Source organism: Anser cygnoides, chromosome Z (genome assembly GCF_040182565.1).
Source record: "Anser cygnoides isolate HZ-2024a breed goose chromosome Z, Taihu_goose_T2T_genome, whole genome shotgun sequence".
Lineage (NCBI taxonomy): Eukaryota > Metazoa > Chordata > Aves > Anseriformes > Anatidae > Anser > Anser cygnoides.
In genome coordinates this window covers 70,479,310-70,505,092 of record NC_089912.1, presented here as the reverse complement: position 1 = coordinate 70,505,092, position 25,783 = coordinate 70,479,310, and the positions used below count along the sequence as shown (strand labels likewise).

At 34.9% G+C, this 25,783-nt stretch overlaps 1 protein-coding gene across 4 annotated transcripts in view; it reads right to left on the bottom strand.

The window, feature by feature from the left end:
- Positions 1–1,032: 1,032 nt before the first annotated feature.
- The window catches only part of PARP8 (poly(ADP-ribose) polymerase family member 8), a 111,916-nt gene continuing 87,165 nt past the window's right edge, over positions 1,033–25,783 (bottom strand). For 3 of the 4 annotated variants that reach the window (XM_048051035.2, XM_066989080.1, XM_066989082.1), the window contains 12 exons: positions 17,887–17,979; positions 13,987–14,112; positions 12,478–12,543; positions 11,132–11,199; positions 10,735–10,783; positions 9,781–9,893; positions 9,541–9,613; positions 7,405–7,474; positions 5,529–5,605; positions 4,499–4,568; positions 2,412–2,496; positions 1,033–1,411 (listed from right to left, as the gene is read on the bottom strand). In XM_048051035.2, coding sequence (XP_047906992.1) covers positions 1,309–1,411; positions 2,412–2,496; positions 4,499–4,568; positions 5,529–5,605; positions 7,405–7,474; positions 9,541–9,613; positions 9,781–9,893; positions 10,735–10,783; positions 11,132–11,199; positions 12,478–12,543; positions 13,987–14,112; positions 17,887–17,979 — 993 coding nt within the window. In that variant the 3' untranslated portion in view covers positions 1,033–1,308. The remainder of the gene's footprint in view (positions 1,412–2,411; positions 2,497–4,498; positions 4,569–5,528; positions 5,606–7,404; positions 7,475–9,540; positions 9,614–9,780; positions 9,894–10,734; positions 10,784–11,131; positions 11,200–12,477; positions 12,544–13,986; positions 14,113–17,886; positions 17,980–25,783) is intronic. The other variant, XM_066989081.1, reaches the window with a different exon arrangement.

The window sequence follows — 25,783 nt, the reverse complement described above, 5'->3', positions numbered from 1 at the left end:
GTGAACATTATCTCCCTAATGGAGTTCTGTTTAAAAAAAAAAAACAAAAACACTAGCTGGTCTCTCTGCTATGCTTCTACTTGGCTCTTCAGTATCTTTATTAAAAACAAAAACCACTTAATAGGTGATTCAGTCTCTTTTTACTATCTCTGATGGCCTGTACCACCAGGTGCAGGATGACTACTACTGCGAGAGCTGCTGAGGGCACAGGATATTCTTTATGCCATGGAGACTAGGCCCTACCTATGTTGCCATCATGTTTACTTGGAAAAAAAAAGATTAGTTTAAAGGACAGAGATATTAATTGATTTGTTTTTCCTTAGAAATAAATTAATAAAACTATTTCACATAGAGAAAGTCAGTAAAATTTTGCATTTTTTTATAGTTTCTGATGTACCAACAATCAACCCAATCATATTAAAGCTCTAATTTAGCAGGTACTTTTACTTATTTGGATAAATTTAGCCACAGACCAATCTTGCTAGTGTTAGGATGAAAACATTAAAGAACTTTGTTGATCTGAAGAAACCGTAAAATCCTGTGTATAAAAACCAAACTTGTAGAAAGAAAGAAAGTTAACAGCTTCTGCATTTCCAGGTGTTTGCTAATCTTGTTTAATTAAAAAATATAATTGAGCTGCTTAACGGATAAGACAGAGTTTCCAGAGAGGATAAAAAAACTAAACATACATCGTCAGAGTCATTGCTTTACTTTGTTTCATTCATTACGTCAAAAATATATTGTTGTTTTAACCTTTTGACTCTAAATCCTGGCTATACCTTTGTGAAATAAAATGAATCAAAGATAGCTGCAGGTAACCAATCTCTTTAATTTGACGTGTTCCAGGCAACCTTTTATTGTGTTTAAATATGAGAATATTTTACTTATTGCAAAGTATCCTGTATAATGCAGGTTCTCCACTATAAAATCTTCTCTCTTGCTTATAATTCTCTCATTCTAAATTTAAAATACCAGTATACAGTACTAAAACCTCCAATTGAAGAGTTTAATATAAAAATATCCGCACAAAACTCCTTTTTTAAAGTCTGTTTATTGTGAGCAACCCAAATGCCTGTTTAATTACTATTAGTTGTAGTATGTACTTTGCACCCTACAGTTGCTAATTCATACCATCTCAGGTATTTTGATGAGATAAGAAATACTAAGTAAGAAAACAGTAAGTATTCAAAGGGTTAATTTGCTTAGAATAATAATAATAAATTAGTTTTTTGCATCTTCTTCAGTTCAAAATCCAGCTTTGAGACTGAGGAAGGCTTCCAAATCATCAATTAAATAACAGTGGTCCTTTTAACCAGTAGCAGTTTGATTGCCAATGACTCGAAGAATCTCTTTATGAATGCTTGGTTCCTGTGTATTTATACTTGTATCACCCACTTGACCATCTTCGTAACTAAAAAAAAAAAGTAAAGAAAATAAAATCAAGTTAGTGTTTTATTAATCTACCTAAGAACATTCAAAACTGTTTTATTCAATAATCAAAAGCATTTATTCTATGCTTTAACATGCTTACTATTCAAATGTTCTATTTCATTGTTATATGCAGATCCTAAACTCTAGAGAGTGAATGGTGGTAGGACTTTCATTGGCATTGAAAACCTTAGGCTGAACAGCCCACTGGGAATTCTGCAGTGCTGCCAGTACTGGGTCCATGGAAACACATTAGCAGCTCCCCTCTTGGTGGATGTATAAAGGAAAGGGCTGTTTCTGTGGCTGCTCCTGAACCACCCTGCACAAGGCTAGTACCAAAGCATGCACAAGGCACTGCAATGCCTGTGGCACCCAAACTCTTGTCACAAGAGGACCTCCACTTAGAGGTGACACCATGAAATCTTCCAGGGTTTCATCCTTGTAAGAACCCATCTGCATTAAGGACTTGCATAGATAAAGAAATCCTGATCACTGCAAACCCTCAGAGCTGGTGAATCTGAAGTCTGTGCTTCTCCACTCGTTTGCATGACTTTTTTTGCGGGGCTAAAATCTATGTCAATGTATAATTACAAGTCATAGCTGAGAGAGAAAACGCTCAAATCACAGATAGGAAGCTTTTTCTCATTAATGAATTCTTTAGCTTTCAATCATACACCTGAATAGAAGAGAGATTTTGCAATAGATAGAGAGACTTACTGCAACATGAGGTAATGCTATAGAGTGGGAAAAATCAGTAACGCTCCACTCCTCGCATTTTTTTCTTTATAAAAGTGACTACTAAATCTTTGTCACTAATGTATTTTCTATCAAAATTAATTATAGACATAAATAAAAACTGAAGCAATTCTCTAAAGAATTAGAAAGAAATATCTTTTATCTATTTCAATTCCAACTGTTGTCAGGATCATGGGGACAAAGGCCTAGAAAAGACAGATGTATGTTAAAAGAAGGTCTGTACTCACACAAAGAAAAATCTTGTACACACATGATCTGTATTGGGAACTACCCATATCTCCCCATGTTTGTGCAGATCAGATGAGGTTATCACTATCAGGGAAAGAATAAATTTCATAGTGATCAAAACATGTCAGGAAAACACTGCTTTAAAATATTTGCTTTTTTACACACTTTAAATAGCTTTGTGGGAATGTTGAGTTTTCTAATACATGTCTGTGGCAAAGTGTAGTATCCAAGCTGGCTGTTAGTACAAACAGGCAGATGAACTGGATTCTTGTTTCCAAAATACATTCTACTTTCCAGAACACACAAATGCTTGATGTATGGGAGCCAGTTCGTTAAGAAATGATTTTAAACTAAGGTTGGCTTTTATGATCATTTGGTACTTCTCATAAACAGAGTCCTTTGAAGGCCCAAAACCTGCTCTGGAGACTAGTAAACAAGAAAAATGAAAAAGTATGCTTATTAAAAACTGATTTTAAATGGATATAGGGCTGTTAAGGAGGATCTGAGTCAACTAATGGCTTTGGCACAGACATGTTTGTGTTTGATGATGTCTGAGACAACAGTAAGATGTAAAAGACAGTGCCTGAAACTGAGATGCCAAAGATTTGGGATTTGCAATACTACCAAATATTTTTAAAAACTTAAGCACACCAAGTATAATCAAGGGGATTGTGAAGCTTGCCAAAACTTGCTCAACATTTAGAAAACAGCAATGTATTTAATGATAGGCTGTTTAACAGCATAATGAGAACAACACAGGATCTTATTTCTAGGTAGTAGCTTTGCTATGAATCTATACTTGAAGAAGTTTCTATAAATGCATCTAAACACTGCCATGAATAACTGCATACCAGATTTTTACATTATTTCTTCAATTAATTTTATTTTTTAAACAAACATTTATTTGTTGTAATTTATTTCAAATCTATATTTGATAGACAACTTCCCTCAAACACTTTGCAAAGAAAAGTGAAGTAATAAATATAGTAAATATTTTTATAATAACGTAAAATTTGTTTTACCATATATTTTAACCCTTACAACATTCACAATCCATTGAGAAATGCAAAGGAAGAATGACAGAGATAACAAAGTCCTACATATTCATCTCTTCTATCCCATATTAATACTTGGGAAAGATGTAATTTATATTTAGAAACTTCAAGCATTTTTAAAAGTAAATTCTAGTAAAGCCTAGATTCATTTCATTTCATTTTTTCTGAAAGCTACAGTCATAGAGTTGTATATTTTCCTATCCAGATCATGTTTAAGTTTCATGTTGACTGACAGCCTTAATCATATTAAATATTTTAATTGAACACCTGAAAAATAATTATTTTTAAAAGTAGCATAAAAATAGTTTTCATTTTGAAAGAACATCTTTTCTACCATGTCTTAATTTTTACTTTTTAAAATAAACAAATGCTGAAAATGGAGGTCAAGCTGAGTTTAACATGATTTATTTTCATTTGGCCAATGAGACTCATTACCAATTGTTCTTACTCAAATTTCATATTTTTATTTTTTTTTCTCAGAAGCTGCTGTTTTCATTAATTACTAAAAGAATAGCCAAGTCTTTCAGGAATAATTGTAATCATATGCAATGGATTTTAACTTCATAAAAATTCTGAAGCAGTCCAGAACAACAAGCTGGCTACCAGATGAACAACACATTTGCCTGAGACGTGCAAAATTAATTGAAATTCGATAGGAAACCTTCTGTTTCTCAGAATTTTGTTTTCAACGTATTTATTAAATGCTTGCAAGAAGTCACCATTTCAAATAAAGACTTTTTTTGGACTATATTGATGACTTAGGAATATGATCATATTTGAAAGACAGACTGGATGATCAGTCACTTTGTGCATATGATTATTTCAGAAAAAAATCGGGATGTGTTACAGGTTTTCTGTGAAGAAGGAAGTGTTCCAAACTGAAATACAAAGACTATTAAACAGGTTGTTATATACCTACCAATTGTTTCTGACCTAAGACCAACCAATTCTGGAACTAAAGTTCACACTGATTTACATACAGTGTCACTGTGCCTATGACTAAAACAGTTTTTCAATGACTTTCAGCTTACCTTCACATAAGGCTATGCATTTTAAGTTACGGCTTTGCAAAAATTGTGACTGTTGTCCTTTCTTCTGTGACTGAGATTAAAAAAAAAAAAACACAAGAGAAAACTTAATTAGTGCTGTAAGGCAAACAGTGAAAAAGTAGTAAAGCTGCTATTGTCAGTGGTTTATTAAAAAAGCAAAGATAGCAAAGATAGAGGTTGTCATTCTAACATATTTCTTTTTTTTTTTTTTTGATTATCATAGGAAAGATTTGAACTCCTTTACCCTGAAAGAAAGCTTACTAATTATTATAGAATCAAGAATAGTACTAGAAATATCAGAGTGCGACTGATAAACAAATTACACAAAAACAAAAGAAACACAGTGAATTTAATCACTGATTCTTTGGCTACTACCTTGATACTGCTGGCCTACTCATTTCTGATGGCTTCTGCACTTACATACCAACCTTTCTTCAAAGCAAGATTATCCTATAGTTCTTGTGTGTTAACAATGGAGACAGATGTAAGATGTAATTTCTCAGCATTTAGTCCTATACATAATTGTTATGAGTTTGCTTTAAATAAAGCAGAATTATAGTGGTCTAATGTGCGGAAACTGAAAAACAAAAACAAATAAACAAAAAAAAAAACACAACAAACCAACACATGACTTGGTATAAGTGAAATACTATGCTAATTTTCCAGCAATAACCATTTTCAATTCTTCTTGCATTGTTTTTCAGTAAAAATTCTGGAGTTCAAAAAGCAAAGACTTGCTAATGGTCATAATGCCATCTGTATTTTGTTGTTATTCTCTTCCCAAATACTTCTGCTTGGAAAAGAAGGGTACAGGGGCCTGTACTACACTCCATAAATTCTTACTAAAAACAATTGGGCTGTATTTGATGGTTACAGTCTCTGGACTTGTCGATTTCATTCAATAAAATAAAATTGTTAACCTTCACAAAGGGAATATTGCCTTCTTTTCTGATATCAAGTTCCCAAACATAAAACCATAAAACTTCCAGAGATGGTTGATATACTACTGTACCTGTGATGTGTTACTGCCCTTACTGCTTGAAGCTGGTTCATCTTTAGCTGACACCTTCTGCTGCTTCTTGTTCATCCCTAAGATATTAAATTAACGTAAGATACCCTGTATATAAATGCAACAATAACCAAAATTAAGTATGGAGAATGCAAGAGGTAACATGGTGGGAATCACACACAGTCCTTTTCACGGCAGCCAGAAAGGTAGTTTTTGTTGGTAGACAGCTCTCTTTGTCAGAGATAATTTGATTTAATCCTGCAAATTATCTGTATACCTGCATGTGTTGCAAAGAGCTTGGGAAAGCCAAATTAGCACCAAGCAGGTAGGAAAGTGAGATTAAATGACACTGAATTCAGCTCAGGATGTCTTAGGTCATTGTTTAACAGAGTTGCATCTTAGAATGTCTTGAGTTTAACTGACCCTACTCAGGCTGAAATAAAAGTCTGATTTTCTGTGGGTGGGACAGTAATATCATGAGAAATAACTTTATATATTCATCTTTAGCATTATTTAGACTTTTAGTAAATCCAAATAAAATTTTCAATAGTAGTTATTTAGAGGTAGTTTTAAAGGTAGTTTTAAAGTCTATCTAGGTTTAAATAATTTATCTACAGCTGAATATATTATTAGTCAGCCAGTTTGGATGAAATTTCCATCCAAGAAATTTAAACATCTACGTTTGTGCCTTAGATGTTGTATACATTCATCACATTGGGTTTATGTAAAATTCCTGTACTGCATGCTATTACAGACATCCTTTCTTTTCCACTCTCCCACATTTCTTGACAGTTTGAAAACAGAGACTGAATTATGGCAAAACGTAAGTCTATGAAGTAATGAGGAGTATAGACTCTGTTGTGTTTTTTATTAGCATAGAGTATTATATCGTTCATAGGTATAGACTTCCTTTCTGGAGGATACTGGACGGAAGGGACTGAGAAAGGCAAAAAGAGGAGAAAAAACACACTGAAATTGACAAAACAATGCTGTCCAAACAGAAAGTAATTTTGTTAGATGATGGTGCTTCAACCTGAGCTTTCAGTGAGTCCTAAAATGCTTCCATACTTGTGTAATCTCTGAAAAGCTAAAAGTGCATTTAAAGTCTGCTGATATTAAAACTCAGTAAGTAGTAGTAAGAAATGCTAAGCTCTAAAAACTAATTGTGACATTACCTAAAATCAACAGAAGGTATAACTAACACTCTCAAAATTAAATTTATCTACATGCACACAAACACTTTTATATATGAGGAAATGGTAAATATAACTAAAGGAGAAAATCACAGCACTTTAAAATCTCTACAAATGTTTCTCAATGTACACATTGGTACATCATGTTTCTGTTACGCTTCTATTTATGATTTTATTCTTATATAGAAAACTCTACATGACTCACTTTTGATTTACTAGTGGGACAAATTATATTTCCCGCCCTTGTCATGCTAACACGAACACATCCTGTATCTTTTATGTGACCCTGACATGGCAATACTTGGGGATATTCTTAAACATATGCTGTAGATCATGTCTGTTGATGAATATTTGTTTTGTCAGATCAGGTCCTAAAATCCTATAACTATATGGATAGTTTTAGATGAACTTAGGCAGATACCAATAAAAAAAATATCACGAAGTTGGAATTCCATGGCATAGTCAAGACCTGCTTCATTACAAACTTTCAAGGTACTCAGCACCTTTGAAAATGAGGATAGGTATTTAATAAGGGAAAAAATAATTTATTAAAAAGAGAGAAAATCTAAGCTTGGTCTGCAAAGATAAACACTACAGTGTTGTAAACAGTGAAGCTGGTAAGAAGAGCAGTAGACTAAGACTCCCCCCTATATTTCTCCAATTTTAGAGTGATTTATAAATATCACCTGAGTAACCAAATGATATGCTTGATAATGGACTAAGGTAGATTCCGCTTCCAAACATTGCACCATGGAGCTGAAAAAGAGAGAGCAGAATGTCTGTTTAATAATTATTTGGTTATCTGGACAAAGTAAAAATGATAAACACACGTCTCAATGTAGATCAGTATCCAGCCCATTGCACTGATTTATTGACTGGTAATAAATGGTGTTCAAAGAAGTCTCTAAAAATAAAACAACCAAAACTAACAACAAAACAAAATGCTGTGAATATACAACTATATATTCTGGGAACTGTATCCAAATGCCCAAAGATAATTTTATATCAGATTTGTACATAAAATTGCATTTTCTGTTTTAAAATCTAACATTACCATGAGGGATGCTTACAGAGAGTGCTTCTGGAAATGGCCAAATACACCTCAGCCTTAACAAGGCTGAGCAGCTCAGCATGTGTCTCACATCAAAACCTTTGCAGGAACCACAGCCTAAGCCAGCCTTTGAGGGGCTAGGTCCAGAAGGTTTTTCCAAAGTACACCAGCTGGCCTTGGATAAGCAAACAATGCAGCAACAGCTGCTTTTATTTTCTTTAAGAAATGAAGAGATGGTGATGACAGTACTTATATGCCAAAAAAAAAAAATAAATCAATAAATCAGTCACTAGTTCAACCAGAGTACTGGAAGAACGGGTTCAACCAAGCTTTTGCCTGAGCCAATTCAGCCATACATACTCTATCGTTTCATTACAGTGTTTTAGCCACAGAGCTATAAAATGTCTGAAACGAAGAATGGAAAGGGAAGAGTCTTCTTCACCAACAAAACTGCTCCATGCTACAGAGCAACAAAACAAGCACGTTTTATTAGTAATCTCCTTGTCTGGAAAGAGGGAAATACAGTTTTCGCTTCTCCTCAAGGGACTGACTGCCTTACGTGTATGAGACTTTCAAGAAACCACACAAAGTAGTTGGTGGAGTATATGCAAGAACCCTGAGTATCTCCTCTGAAGGTAAATGTTATGATCACTGAGCTTCCTAGTCATGTTCACCCTTATTTCTTTGCTCTGACCCCATGATATTTGCCTTGTGCCTGCAATGTGCCAGCGCTCCTACAGGAAAACAATCATGCTCTCACTCCTCCAGGTCCTACAGTGTTGCACAGGATCCTTGGTGAGTAGGTGTTTTTCCTGACTGATTAGTACTGGGGTAAGCAGAATGAACCGGGCTCACAATATGGCTTAGTCGTGTGAGAGATCTAAAAATGATGACTTGTATAAAACAGACTTGTATGAACTGCTTCCTCCTATTTCCATTAAAAAAAGAAAGAAAGAAAGAAAGAAAGAAAGAAACAAACAAACAAACAAAAACAAACCAACCAACCAACCAACCAAACAAACAAACAAACCACCAAGCATAAAGGGGTTTACTTGGGTGTACTTTGGAGCTTAAATCCTGCTTTCTTGGTGAAGTATCTTACAAAGATGCTAAGAAAAACATCCAAAGCGTTAAGAGGAACAGCAGAGAGTTCCATTCCTTTTTTTCTAGTGCTTCCTGTTCCCTAAACCTTAGTAAGCACCCTTGAATCCTCCTCTACGGTATCTAATCAGGATCACTGGGGAACAGGTGTCAAAACTGTGATGCTAAAACACTCCGAATCACAGTCCTCTAGTCCCTCTAGTACTGACTACTTTGCTCTGCAAGAGTGGTCTTGCAGAGAAATCAAACTGAAGTTTGCTATAGATCCCTCCTTACCAGTACGCTCGCATTCCCCTCGTAAGAAAACCTGAGGATCTGAGAAGACACTGTAAACCCGGCTTCTGTAAATCTAGTATGCTCTGGGTTCCTATAATACAGGCATAAATTTTAATCTCAGATTGCTTTTAGGCAGTACTGAGCTAAGCCTCCTGGAGGTGCTGCTGTGCAATGTAAAACTGAAACACAGATTCTACCAATGGGATTTTTTAAAGCTATTTTAGCAGATACCTAACTTCATTTTAATTGCTTCAGAAAAGTCTCTTTTCCAGGAAGTCACCACTTTTTGCCACCTACATGACTACCAGAAACACAACCCTTGACAACTCACCTAATTTTAATATGTAATCAAACATGCACAGGTTAGATAAAGTCTGTTTAGTCTACTATTTACCTGCAGCCTCGTATTGGAAGCAACAACCAAGCCGTTCCTCAGGATGGAATGCCAATTTTCAATGTGTGAACCACTGAAAAATTAAAAAGAGAAAGCATTAAAATCCACAGTGTAAAATTCAAAATGAAATCAGTAATCCTTTAAAACAAGACATTCACAGCTGTAAACCTCAAATGGTAAGAATAAAAAAACAGCATGGCATTTTAGTAACCTTTGATTAATACAAAGATATGGACTCACTGAAATGCAAAGGTACTTCCGTAAAGGTTTTTAGCAGCTCGGAAATTAGATTCTTTGGCTGGTGGACTGCTGAGAAGTAGGAACTGGTGGGGAGTGTGCATAAACTTTAGTTGCTGTAAAATATAACAGTTCATATGTGAAAAGAAATTGATGGACACAAAAGAACTGCATTTCCAGAATAGTAGTTCTTAATATATCATGCTGTTTTGCACAATATATGACTGCATCTAAATACCTACACAAACTAAGTTGAAATAGGTCTCATTACCATAGCTTTTATCTGAAATCAAACAGTAAGAACAGTCTTCGGCATATGAAACATACGGAAGTTTCTGAAACAGAGTTCAGCCTAATATGGCTCTAGTAAGGTAATTAATTTGAACGATTTCATCACAGTATTTTGCTCAGAGTTGGCTTTGAATTAAGATTCACATTTGAAAGGCTGCAGATTACTATGCCCTTAAACAGAATATCAGAGGCATACATACTAAGAAATTAATCTCAGCACCATCCTTCTGAAATTCCAGAGCTATATTCTTTTTATGGTATACTCAAGTTCTCTGTAAACTACAAGTTCACAGTATTCTCAACTTGTGTTCTCAGTTTGCACAACTGGTGTATTGTGTAAAAAGCAGTGCAGATGAACACCACAATTCTGTATTTAACATTCTAAATGGTAACCAAAATAGTGAATTTTTCACCCAATCTCCCATGACTGCAGGTAGACACTTGCATTTGAGCTACTCACCTCAAATAGAATTTTTCTGACTATAATTTGTTTGACTTGATTTAGATATTCACAACATGATTCTGTGAGTCATAACCTGAAACTGCCTACTTCTCTCCACTGTTTGTTAATGGGGTCCACGTGACCAGTTTGAACATGTGGCCAGGAGACTCCCATCGAAAAAGAGCCATGAGAAATAAGAAAGTAAAGAACCCACAGACACTTACCCTATTCACTGGAAGCTTTACAATGTGTGATCTGTTACTAGAAATAACCCTATAAGAAGAAACAGTTATATGTATTAGGCATGATAACGAAGAACTTTCCTTTTTAGAAACATTATGCACAGACAGAACAAAGCACTGAGCTGCACGCCTTTGAATCTATCAGATGAATGTAGAACAAATCTTGACTGCAAGATCAATCTGAGGCCATAAAATAAGCCAGCAGTGTTCTCAGTTGCCCCAGATGACATCCAGAAACAGCCCATAAACAAAGCAGTTGCAAATGTTAGCTCTAGTATTAATTCTTAGGGTGAGCTTATACCGAATTAAACTGGTGAAGTCACTATTCATTCGACTTGGTACTTTAATAATTATCATCTCACATGAGTCAATTTTATACCATTGTAGAAGAGGATGTGCAAGCGGGTCTTGTTTATCCATCTGCTTCTTTATTTCCAAGTAAGGTGCCTAGAAAATAGTAATTATGTTCTTTATTGCTAGTTGAAATCATAAGGTTAAATTTTATGTTACATTGCCCATGATTTCTTCTATTAAATGGGACGAATACGTGGGACTCATTATTAGGCTTAAATCACAGCTTTGCTGACATTTGGTGTTGTACAGTTATAAATGTGTTTTGACAACAAGAAGAATCCATATAGCAATTATTTTCCCTGGAGTAAAATAATAAGCATGTAATTAGCAACAAAATGAGTATAATATAGCAAAACATTGGTGATCTCAGGGATAACAGCAGATGTACTTACGTTCAGTTTCTGGGTTAAGGAACTGGACTGGAACTTCACAAAATCAGGTTTCTCAAAATACCCCAAGATAATCCACCCCGGTTTTTTTAAACAGTTACATGGTATTAGCTGGTAAAGTAAAATACTGTTACCAGCTTAAATTCCCTTTGAAAGCATTTATTAATTTTTATCTCAGTGTAAATCATTCCTTTAAAAATTGTTATTTTAACGTTAAGAAAGGTTAAATGTTGATTATTTTTCTCTTTAAGAGATATTATATTATGTAAAAAAATACCTGAAGTTTTATTTTCAATGTGTTTTACTGCTCTCTATACCTCATTCTTCATTCCAGAATCCCAAAGTACTTGACAAATATATACAAAATACAGTTTTTAAGCTCTTGTGAGGTTACATGTATATAACAGTTGGAAAAGCAAGGTATATGGGAGAGATTTCAATAATCAGTTGTAATCAGCTGGGCTGCTTAGGAAATAAAGTGTTGCAATAAACATAAGTACAGCTATCAGATTCTGTCCCATTGTGAATATTGAGAAATCATATGGTAGTAATCCCATGAGACCCAACCTTCCAAGTCCCCAACACACTTAGCTGAACAAGTGTTTTGTTATAACAGAAATAAAGCTATCATTCAGAACACCATCACAAAATCAATTTCTTTTGCTTTGGAAATAAAAGACCCGGTTTGACTTTGATATTTCCAGAAATGCAGCAGTTGGTGATTATCTTGTTACAATGCCCCATTCTGCTGTTATTATCTCTTATTTAAACTTTAAAAGACCTAAATTCTACTTCATCACCTTAATTTCATTGCTACTGTGGATACTGTAGGTTTTTTATTTTCAGCACACATTTTATTATTATTACAGCTCTATAGAAAAGGGCTGATACTATTGCCTTCCCCACCCATCACAGGCCTCATATAAACATCTTCCTAGTTCTAGAAAAAGCTATTATGTTATGTAAAGATTTTTAAACTCACCTGTGTCATCTCTCTAATAGAAGTGATACTATCCAATGCTTTCATGACTCGGTCATAATTCTTCTTCTGATGTAATATAAAATAAGCAAATAAATTAACAGACTATTGGTCTTTGGCTCTAAAAAATTTATTTTTCTGATGTGAAGTCCTCATCAAAGTTAGGATGAATGTTCACCAAGCCATTCCTTTTCTTTTTTTTTTTTTTTTTAATAGCTTCCTTCCACCTTATCTATACACAGACTTCCTCCTTCGTAGTTCACAAAAATTTCAGGAAAAATATTATCATGATGGCTGTTATTTGAATTTCACTAGAATCTCAAATACACCACAGTGTAACTCAAAAGATTAGGTCACTTTTTAAACAAATATTTGTAACTAAACACAGGCTCTGCCAGTTATTTGGATAATATGCTATTAAGTATGCAATGTACAAAGAGCTGTTAAATAAGATGCTAAATAAGCAGATGTGTTTACTTCGTTAGCTGCTCTAGAAAACATCAGAGGTCCCTCAGCTGTCCCTCTGCTTCATCCTGACTCTTGCTTACCTTCTGCCTAGGAACCGCTACCAGAGATTCCTAAGGTCTACCTTTTCTGAGCAGTCTGTGCTTCACCAGCTCCACATGCAACACCACCTTCAAGAGCTCCAGTTCCCTGTCCCTGGGTCTTGCCAACTCCTGCCCATGGGCTTTCACCTCATCCATGCTGGCATTCTTGCTAGAGGAGATAGAGTGGGCCATGCCAGCCTAGGGCTGTCTCTACTCCTCTTCTCACAAGACACCTTTTCATATTCCTTATACCACTTAAAACCCTTGCCCTACCCAGCTGCCAGTGTCCTCATCAGCCCCTTTCCAAGCCCCTCTGGCAATTCTTCCTTCCCATGCACTACAGAATACATTCACCCCTTCCTCTGAGGAAGAACCACTGCTAGCTGGCCTTTGTTCAGGAAAAGTGGGATGCTTCCCCATGCAGGCCATCCAAAGTTCTCATTTATACCCTTGAGGATGGCTCAAGAGAGTTATAATAGGTTCATGGCTTCCCTAGAGTTTCCCTGAGAAGCAGCATTTGCAGTCCGAAGAGCAAACAATTCTTCAAAATTTAATACTTGTACATGACTCGACTTTTATGTCCAACATTTGAGAAAAGTAAATTTAAGGACATAACAGTTTGTAAAGAGAAAATGAAATAATAGCAATAACCACTTTAAGAACGGAAAGTCCAAAACGTACACTGAGAGAAGACACCGAAGATGGTGTTTTTTCATCTATAATTTGTGTCTTAAAAGAAGTTCTTGGCTTCAGTCTAACTTTCAATGCAACTTAAAGTTTATTCCCAAATACCTTCTCAGAGACAATTAAAAAAAAATAGAGAGTTCTGAAAACAGCCACATGCTTGTGCTATATGCTGGAGCTGTATCTTTTCTAGTAGAGGACACTCATGAATAAGGCTTTGCTTTGAAACCTAATGCATTATTAAAACTAAGCAATGACATAATGGAAGACAACTACTTACCCTGGGGTTAAAGGCCAGCATCTGAGGATCATTAGGATCAACTACAGAAGGATATGGCTCAAAAATGACAACTTTCCTAGGTGACTCTAATGCAGACCGACACATGGATACTAGCAGATCAACCACCTAGAGATGAAGAAAAATATTTATTAAATATATGTACTTTCATATTTCATCACCCAGTCTGCTTTCTTTTCTTTTTCCTTTTTTTTTTTTTTTAGTGGATTATAGCAATACCCGATTTCATCACTAGCTAAAAGTATGTTCTGTGGATAGCATGTAAAGACTGATTTTTTCCCATTGACTTCAAAAGGCTTTAGGTCCAGCCCTACTATACTATTCCAGGTGCCTAGGTAAGACCAATATCTAGTCTTAAATGTACGATCATTCCAGACATATTGCTCATAGTCCTGCTTTCTCTTGTGTACATGTGATAATTCCTGGACAAAATTCATTCTGAAAATGTAGTTGTGCTCGATCTGTGTGCCCTTGGGTGGAAGATGGCAATGAAGAATGCTACTCAAGAAAGAGGAAGGTTTTGTGAACTTGTACCACCACCTGCTGTTCTGCTGAACACTGTAATCATAAAAACACTACTAAACATTGATTTTACTAAAGCCAGAACAGCGCAGTGATTTAAAAGTTACTTGCACATCTCACACTGGGAGAATTTCTTTCCCTTCCTTTCTGTTACACATAACTATAACATGAATTTGATTAACTATGATTTCCAAGATTTCACTGTAAGATCACGTGTGTAATGAGTACAGACATTCACAAAGGCACATGTAGACACATACACAATTTTGCAACAGATTTAAGTGTAATTGTTTCAAAATTAGTAAATTAGAGATTAAAAAGAGCCTACAGCAATCACAAAACAGAGATAAAGCAGCTTTCTAGCAGCTGTGAAACCCAAATCCCACTGATAATGAAATTCAAAGTTGCTATGTAAAAACATCACTGCAAATTGGCTCATTTCCACCTGGGTTCTCTGTACTATCTGAAAACGTTCCTCTGTAAAAATGGACTTTTCCATGAAAGAAACAAAAAGGCAAGAATATTTGTACTTATAGGCATCCCTGGTTCCTTCCACAATTCCAGATAAATCAGATCTCATCTCACAGCTCAAATTCTGGAAGTCATTATATGTCTGCTATTGTATCTGATCATATGGAGGAAATAAAAATTATGGCCCTTTAAAGAAGAATGAAAATAAAAATCATAATGAAAGAGAAAAGGAACTGTGCTGCAGTGAGTCATACTGTTGCCATTCTCCTCCTCTGCTCCTTCAGCATGAATGGACAATTTTCTCTACCTGCTTAAAGATATTCTGTTAGTTTCAGCTACTAGCTCACACATATTGAAAAATGAAGTTACTTAAATAATCATTGCTTTCTCCATGGTGCTCTGATTTCTATCCAGTATATAATAGCTACAAATGTGACAAATGTTTCAAAAATAGGGCATCTGCATTAGTATTTGCAAAAGGGACTAGGAGTCTTTATACACAGCCAGGTTGGGCAACCAGGCCTGCAGCTGTGTATTACCATGAAACTGGGCCCTAGTTCATACTTCTCACAGGCACTTCTTTGCTTTCAGTTGCAAAACACTACTAGGGAAGAGTTGTTTGAGTTTCCAGACTGCTTAATACAGTGATCCAAAGTTGTCTTCCTTTATTACTTGCACAGTGGGATGTTGTCTTCAAACTGGCACAGTTCTTATTAGAACAGCATCCCAAAGCCTTCATTTAAAACAAATGTTGACTTCTATATTGTTTCTCACCATGATAACAGCAGGTTGTTTTAACCTGGGGAAAATGTGCATAGATTAGGCTTAATTAATCCCCTGATTTCCCCTGAGATCATTGTTTTGAGCTGATGGAATATACAGCAGCTGAAACTGCAAGATAAGTCTAAGGCAAACATAATACGAACTTCTGCATGTGTTCCTTGGTAGTAGGAAGTGCTGTGGACCTAGTAAGTGTTCTTATAGCTGGGTGTGAGCTTCTCCTTCCTATGAGTGGGCATTGAAGCACCTCAGGTAGGATTTAAATATTTTCAAGGAGGAAAAAATCTCCCAGTACCTCCCTTGCTCTCTACAGGAAGTCCAAACTACCAAAAAAAAATCAGGTGTTTAATTTTCAGGTATTTTGACTATGACTAAAAGAAGGTGATGTGAATTTGATCTTGAAAGTTTTATCAAGCGTAATCTCTTACCATTAAGAAGGAGCCATCAGAACACAGTTAGTGACAAAGTAGGGGTGTCTACCTTAGGAAACTAGATGAAAGCACAGTAGGAAAAACAGGATGTTATTTCTAATAATGGGAACCTATATTCAGGATTCTTCACAAAATGATTTGGAGACTTGGAGGAAGTTTTATCTGACGAAATGTAGAGATTCACAGTGTGAATACCTACATCTTACTAGTTAGCCTAAACTCTCTTCATAATCAATGGAGAAAATAACCTCTGTGCTGATGCCTATGCTGTGACTCACACCATCCTAAACTATTGTCAAAAATAGCTCTGATGAATCAAACCCTAAAAGCACTGAACTCTTTCTGCAAACAGGAAAGAGAGCTCAACCAGATCAGATGTAGTGAGCTGGATGTGATGCTAACACTACAGTGAGACTCAACAAAATTCAGTCACCTCAGTCCCATAGGACACTCAACATAAGATTTTTCTATCTCTTTTTAAGCACCATGAAGATTGTAATCACTTCAGTACTCTTCAGCAATGCTCTGTAGATGAAGAGGTGCTCTAGAGAGCTAGAGAAAGCTCTGCATATGTCTGTAACAGTAAGACCTACATAAAACAAAGCGTGAGAGTTAACAAGGACCACCTCTCCTCTCAGCCATATTTAAAAACAGAAGTGAGAGCTACTTGCTTGTACCTAAATACCATATAAGTATGGTACATTCAGAAAATAAAGTCCAGCACTACAGAAAGACATAACTGAGGTCTTCAGTTATATTGTCAAGGGAAGAAGACATTGCTCCAAGTTTCTTCCTCTGAGGAAATGCTCAAAGACGTTATTCTGGCACTTAGCCAAATAGTTTATTTCCAGTGGCTAGACTCATTAGTGCTAGTTAAAGCTAACTGAACTGAATGTTTGCTCTTCCAAAAAACATGTTGCTTACCACGGAAGTGCACAGTCAGTGACATATATTTAGGTAATCAGAGAGGAATGCACTTTCCCATAAGATCTGGAAAGGCCATTTTAACTTTTGAACATACTGAAGCCCTGTAACTATTGTAAATTAAGGTTAAATGGTGATTTGAAAACATAGTTTAAAATATTGTTTTAAGACACATACAAAATCATGAAAAAAAAACACAAGTAATTATATGGTTATAAATACATTAATAACTGAATTTAGAGTCAGAAAGCAAGGCTGTGTTAAATTCCTAATCCTTGAGAAGATAGAAAAAAAAATCTATGTAGAAACATCAATAAGGACTTTCCCACTGTTATTTAATGATCAAAATAACAGATGCTCAGGGGATAGCTGCATCCAACACCATGAACAGGAAGTGGCTTATTAATTGCTTGAGAGTAGTAATGGCTCATTAGGTGAAAATAAATGGGAATTATCTGCAGATGACAATGTCTGCCTTTATTAACAATCCAGGTGACCTAACTGAATACAACAGAACAAGAAAAGAGGGTTATTATAATTACATGGAAGGAAAACAATGGAAGCACCTCATTACTAACATCTGAAAATGTCATGCATAAACAGTGCATTTATGGCTATAAGAATGTACAAATAAATAATACTTACCAAAGAATACTCATACAGGGAATACACATAAAATAAATGTTAGAAGAGACTGAAAAAACTGCACACACTATAGAAAATCAGATATGTAATAATTATTAGATAATTCTACCTGAGCCCCAGTTGCAATTTCATCAGCAGCTTCGTTCATCACTCCTAATGTTTGGAAAGCAAATACACAGAGCTCCCGTTCACAAACAGTGGGCTACACAGAGAAAGAAAGTTAATTGTATTTTTGTTCTAGTTTGAGGTTATTGGTTTTATCATGCAATACGTACAAAAAAAAAAAAAGCACAAACACATTTAATGTTAACTCTGTTCTACAGATGTTTAACTGCAACATTAATTTCAAATTATGAATACATGTCAATTATTGAGGAAGATACATTACAGTAGCATTTTAATAACGTGCAAAACAAGTGTTGGGAACTCTAAAACTCGTAAGTACTCCTAAAGACTAAACAAAAACGAAATCCAAATACAAATAGATTACAATATCAAAATTACAGTTACAGTACCCAAATGTCCTTCAAACTGTCCTAACAGATAGAAAATGTCTTATATAACTAAAAATTGTAGAGAACAAATCCAGAAACTAAATGGTGGCATTCCCACTTCAAAAATGCAGGCTTCTTCACAGCTTATTATTCTGCTATTGAAAATAGTCAAAAAATTGATCCGAAAGACAAAAACTTGAAGATGCTAGGTTTATTTTTTTAAAAACTGATTTAACAATGTATTTGTACATTTTTAGAAAATACATTACATTTTCATTGAATAAAAACTGTATCAGGGAAGGTTACATGTTATTTTTATAAATAAAGGAGCTGAACCCTTTTTTATGATACCAAAGGAAAGGAAAAAAAAAAAAAAAGACACTGTTGAATCATTTTTTGCTTTTCAAAAGAATTCAATTCACAATGCCATCACAATACGAGAATAAAAAACATATATAAACTTCTGCAAATTGAATGAGACCTGAGCTTTGTGCCTTCATGAGGCATAAAACAGGAACAAAAAATACAGCTTTATGAATAGGCACGCCTTCATATGCTCCCTAATCATTTACACTCCTTACAGTTACTGCACACTTATTTACTAAAAAATAATTAGCAGATCAACTTTTAAAAAGCTCAAGTAATGAATCATAAAAAGTTAATTGTTATAAGCATTAAAAATGAACAAATAATTGAAACAAATATAAGCAAGAAAAATAAATTAAAGCCTTCCTTAAAATTGACCCCAATAAATGAAACTTTTTATTACAATACTGAAAACAAGCAAAAATATTTTTGTATACTGTTTGCTTGAATCCATGTTATTGAATCCTAACTCACTGAAATTTAAAAACAATCTCTAGCAAGCACTACTGAACTTTTACAGCTAAGAATTCCAAGTCTAGCTACCATGATAATCACTAAAGGATTCGCAGTAGTATGCTTTGAAGTTCAAGTCAATGCCTCTAAGAAGCTCTTGAAGAAAAAAAAATATTGAACACACACACAAAAAAAAACCCGTAAAATTTATTTGAATTCCAACTCAGGCAACAGCTTTGTCATTAACAGGCATACTGCTGTATTTGTAGTCACTTGTTTCATAGCCTTTAAAATATGCATTTGTTTGTTTTCAAAGACTGTAGATTTCAATAAACATCTGAAATGGACTGCATTTTCATATTCTTATATCAATTGCTTTACAAGAGCTATCATCTTTCAAGTCTAAGAGTACCATCCATTTGATTTATTTTATCTGCTATGTTACATTGCATTAGGCAGCAGATGAAGCCTAACATGATCCAATTCGCTGTGCCATTGCACACTAGACAAAAAGTATTTATTATTGTCATTATTCAAAGTCTTTCACATTCAGAAGGTGCCTCAATCACTTGCTTAGCTGGGGAAGCATGGTGGCATTGCCATCTTGTCGATAACATTCAATAGTATATGCAGACTCTCTTTAATTTGACAGCAAAGGATTGATAAATAATTTAGCCACGAATAAGAGGGTTAAGAAAATACTCATTGCTGTCATTCTATTTATAACCTCAACAAAATAAGTTACCCTGAGATTTACAGATAGCAAATGGAACATAGGATTTGTCTTTTTTTTTTTTTCTATTTTATTTTTTTTCTTACTATTGTATGATCCCAGAAATGTCTGAGTAGCTGGAAGATGGAAATTAGGAAAATGATCATTGCACTTATGCTTGAGATTTGGAAAGTTTTTTTCTCTCAGGTGGACACTGGAGCTAAGATCTTAAGGCTGGAGAACTGCAGGTATGAGAAACAAGGCAGCAAAATCTGAGCTCTGAAGAGGAACAGAAAATACTGATAGGTTAAATAAAATTCTTTTGACTTTATGTATTTGATGAACCTGTATGCCTACTAAATATTTTTTAGAGTAAAGACTTGATAAGACAATGCTGATAAAATAGTGTTTTAAGAAATGCAGAATGAAGGATCACTACGTTCCCAAGTTAGCCACAGTCTAGTGGCATGTATTTCAATATTCAGACATTTATGGAAAATACCTTGAAATTGAACACAAAATCATTCAAGGGCTCCCAAAACATTTCACAGAAACTCACAGTCCAGTAAGTGTGATTTAACATATAGTAAATGACATAATAATAAAGCCAGATGAATGGCTTTGTCTATCTCTTTCAAAACACAAGAAAAAACTTTTCCCAGTAATGGAAATGGGTTTCACCAAACTCATTTCTATTTCAGAAACAAACATGTCAGGAAGCCACATGGTTTTTCTGTACAAAATTCTAGTAAATAATAAACAGCATTTCCAGATTTTTCTCTCCAATTTTTTAAACTTGTTATTAAAAAATAATGTATCTCTAGTTTGAATTTGTCTTCTTTGATGCTTTCAAGGAAGTAAATTGTCTACCTTCAGAAATATTGAAATCCCTGTCTGAAGTACCTTTGGTTAAAGAAAAAAGCACAGAAAGAACTACCCAGGAAAAAACTGAACTCTGTACAACCTCTGCATTCTACACACTCTCTTCAACTAAAAGCAGAACAAATATGTAGTTTTGCATTACGTGAAAGTGTCAGGGTTCTGTCAGTTGAATGGGGAAATAATCAGGGCCCTTCAGCTATATGGACACTTCAACAGCCTGCCTTCATATACCCACTCTAGATGCCTTTTTATCTGAACTCTAGACATTTTCAGAGCACTTCTGGGTCTTGTTTCTGATAGTTGTCCCAGTTTAACCCAATCAGAAGCTTTTAACTAAATTTTCCCATCCACATTAGTAGAATGTTCTAAGAGATGTTGGTATGGTCATTTCACACTACTTCAGCCACTAGCTAGGTTCAACCATTTAAACTCTTCCCTTTCCCACCAAAAGGAAAAGTCTGGCTTAAAATTAAGCAGTAGACATTCCAAGAGCCTTTCTTTGTCACATGATGATGCCAGTATCACATTTCCTTATTTCGGTTTTGTCCAAAATTGTTCATGCTAGAATCAATGAAAAAATATGAAAAAGAAGGTAATAAACCAATTCTAGAAGACAGAGCTTAAAGAAAATCATAGGCTTTACGGTAAAACTGTAATTCAAAGGAGCTCTTACACTGCTGCTAGCATTTTGCATACTGCCACTTGTCTCTTTTCTTATAATAAGATGTGAGCCCATCAGACAGGAACAGTCTTGTTCTGGCTTTGGAACTTAAATACAAAAAATGCCCTAGCTACAACACACAAAAACAAGAACAAAAACAGTAACAAATATATAAATGTGATGTTGTTCCAATGTCATTTCTAGATACTCTCAATTTGGTTTAAGGCCACATAATTAGTAATAGTAATTCAGCAAGCTGAAGTTTTTAAGAACTTTTATGTATATGAAAGGACTTCATTTCTGATGTGGACCTGTATCCATAAAGGTATATAATAACCAACTTCTTTTATATTACTAGTTTCCATTGTTTTCAAAAAGAAAATACATTCCTAAATAGGATTTATACACTTAAGAATGTGTTCCCAAACTTGAGCCTCACTTAACAGTGCAGTCTTAGGGGCATGCAGAATTTTACCAATTACAACCACCACCCTGAAGGCCTCCAGAGCTGACCGGGAAACTTCGTTTCCCAAATCTAGTGGGCAGTTGTACCTCCCCTTCAACAGTGCTCTCACACATATACCTTATATTTAACTTGAAAGGAGAAAATTAATGTAAGGTCATTGGCTTACACAAAACTGTTAGCTAAGTGAAGACCATTGGTGCTGAAAGACTATTTAGTAGGATAATTATTTCAGTGGGAAAAAGACAGAAGAAAATAAGAGCTGGGCAGTTAACCTGAGACTGAAAATGCTGAGAAGCAGAAGGCACTGATAGAAGCAGACAGCATTTTTTGAGCAGAGTAAGGCCTTCAGAGTTTTCCTTTAGCCACCCCCAATCTTTGCATGCTCAGTAGCACTCATCTACAGCACTGGGAAGAAAAAAAGGTTCGGTCAGAGTTTCTGTGTGAGATGATTTAAGTATCTCTTCTGACAGCAGTGACCTGCGAATGGCAGACGGGCAAACCATCCAGCTACTATGACATATTCTGATCCCTGGACTCATGCATTACTTAAAATATTTTCCAGACATTCTTTCAATTCAAAAGAGTTGAAACCTTCATAACTGATATTAATCTATCTTGCTGTTTTCAAACGTGTGCTGCTGCTGTGCTCAGACGAGCAATGTGCAACCTTCTCCTGCATTCTGGGGGACGTCACGCAGACACTAATGAGGCTGCAGTATGACTGACACACCTAAAAACTCTTGATCTAAAAGGAGAAGCTCAAGGAAAGCTCGGAGGCTGACTCACAGCAAATGTAACAAATGGTAAAGGTGAAACCATTAGAGCCCATCTCACTTCTCCTAATGAAGGGAACAGTCAGGGGAAATGAAAGCTATCTTCGAATCCATGTTTTGTTTCCTGCTTTCAACCATGGTACATGTAAAGCTTTTCTACAGGAGGAACTTCTGTCTCTCTTCATTACACTTACTAGAAGTTTGAGGATAGAGCAGGAATATTCAAAATATATGGGAGGGGGAGGGGTTGAGTAGAAGAGAGAGGGAAGGACAGAAAGAATGAAGTGAGGAAGGGAGATTGGTGGGTAAAGCTTTCTTTCGGAATGGACCTTTCAAGTTTCTGAGGTTCATTTCTTAGTTTGTGTCAGGTATGGATTTTTAGATGTATTTCTTAGCTATATTTGTACGGAAAGGCGGTTTCTAATTCATTAACACCTGACTCCGCGGTGCGGTACCTAAGAATCAATTATATGCAGGCCAACAAGGATACCATTACCACATCTGAAGCCAGAGCTGCAGGAAAGCTGCTTTCCTGGCTCTTTCATAGCTTACATCTATTAGTCATGCTTTCAAATGAATGAACAAATGCTACAGAAATCTCAGTTGTATCTACAGATGTGACATATGAGGCAAATATGAGCATACCAGGAAGGCCAGCACTAACGAGGTGCTTGCATACTTTCTACCAATGCTATTTCAATGCTGTATGTAAACTCTCATTACCTCTAAGAACACTAGAGCAAAATATGTTTATGAATTCAATACTTTTAAGTTTCCTTTAGTACAACAGAAAGGTCATTTCAATTCAAAATTGATAAAACAAAAAGTTTTAGTTTATGTGTCTCCTAGAACACACTCCCACAGAATTAGAAGGTAAAGAGTCCAACTTGTACAATTTCTGTACTTTGTTAAATCATTATTGAAGCCATCCAGAAATACCATTAACTGTAATGTAAGGTTCATCAAGCTTCACAGCTTAAGCAATTTTAATTATTAATGATCAAGATTATTTTGAAAGGCAAGTTAAATGCACATCTGCCTACTCCACCATGGTTTATAATTCTGAGTGAACCAACTGGTACTACCACATTGTGGATTACAAATATAAGATTTATTACAATTAAAATTGTAATTCAGACTTGTATTTTAACAACTTTTATTGACAGGTTCTTATGTTATAGGAAAATATATATTTAAAAATAAACATATTCAAAATTAAGTACTTCATCATAGAATTGTATGCTATGGCTAAACTTGCACTGATTTAAGAATTGCTTTAAAAAACAGATAATTGTAAATAAGTACATCTGTGTTCTGAATTTTCAAACGAAGTCAAACTACTGACCCAAGATCTATATATAGTGTGTATATATACACACTTCCATAGAGCAGGAATAATTTACTAAATAACCTACCTGTCTATAAATATGTAAGGTAAGCTCTCTAAACAACCTCACAATATTCATGTGAAATATGGAACACACTGCTGAAAGATGTAGGGGATACCACACTGGTAAGCAGATATAATCTGTAGAAAGATTAAAGAATAGACTGAGAAAGAACTCTCACTTCTTTTTGGGTTTGTTTTGGTTGATCCAGATTTTATTTTCTGCTTTTCTTTTTAATTCCTATTCTTGGAAAGATTAGACACTTTTTTTTTTCCTCCATTCCGAATACATAAATAGGTGGCAAATAAACAAACATTATAGAGTGCTATCTGGGCAACGTGAGTTAAGTTCTTGGCTACAGGACAAGCTATACATTTTACTTTCAGTAAACAATAAAATGATTGAAGTCCATTCTGCCAAAGTACTGCTTGTAACTGGAATGGCTTTTTTTATAAAAAGAGATAAAACCAGGCTATATGGTGGATTAAAGATAAGAAAGATCACAACGTTATTCCACAAGAATGAAAACATCTCCCTCATCTTGGTTAAACTCCAGTCTATCTAAATAAGTTTGTATATCTACACTTTTCTCTATAGTTCATGTTTATTGTACTGTAGAAACGTCCCACTCCTAAATGGCATACTAATTCTGGAACATCAATACCACTATGTTATTCACTGGTGGCTAAGAAACATATATCCAAAGGATGCAGCAATCCAAGACCTATTCCAGTCGGTGGGAGCTCACCAAGGCCATGATTTTACTCATCATCAATAAATCACAACTGAGCACTTTGTAATGAAAAACACTCTAAAAATGTAAGGTTACAAATATAAATACAGATATATCATTATTACCCCACTGTACTTATTTTTACAGCTAAATACTAACAGCAGGTATTTCAAATATTGTTTTACATTCATATTTTATGGACAGAAGTTTAAACAGTGGAGATGTCTGCACCAGCGTCTAAATTTCAAAGAAATTAACTTCAATATTTAGTTTTGCTATTTTTTTTATGGCTATTTCCTGCTTTGTTCTAAAGAAGTCTTGGTTTGAGATTTCAACACAAGGTGGCAGTGTAAAGAATGCTTTCTTGACTCAAAGAAAAATTACTGATCTCCAGAGTTCCAGAGGTGTTTTTTGTTTGTTTGTTTTAATGATCGTATTGAATATGTTCAAGGAATTTTTTTTCCTCTGAAATTGTCTGGCACATCTTTAAAATCCATACCATGATATTCTTATACCAATGACTTTATTATAGCAATGGTAAATAAGGAAATCCAGAAGGCATACAGACACTAAGATAGACATTAGCTACACATTTTAAATTATACTATTTAATAGCTGAATACGATAATATATTTTTATAATATTTAATCAGATCCTTAAATATAATAACCAGTTTTGATAATCACTCATGATCTCATTATATTTAAATGTTTATCATAAAAGTAATCACATGCTGAATTCCTAAAACAAGATGTCTCTTCGGTATTTTACCAGCAAAACTGTTGCATTATTAAAATAGTAATTTCATCCCCAGAATATTATTACTAGTTCTAGAGTAACACGAAGAATTTCATATGGCATTTTAAAAATATTAATATTTGGTTCTTTTAATATAGAAACAAATAATGTTGAAGTTTCTTTACTACCTTATGACATCAGTTTTGCAAAACACATTTTTACGGCTAGGTGAACCAAATCATATTCATAGAATCACAGAATATCCCGAGTTGGAAGGGACCCACAAGGATCATGAAGTCCAACTCCTGGCACCACACAGGTCCGCCCAAAATTTTAGACC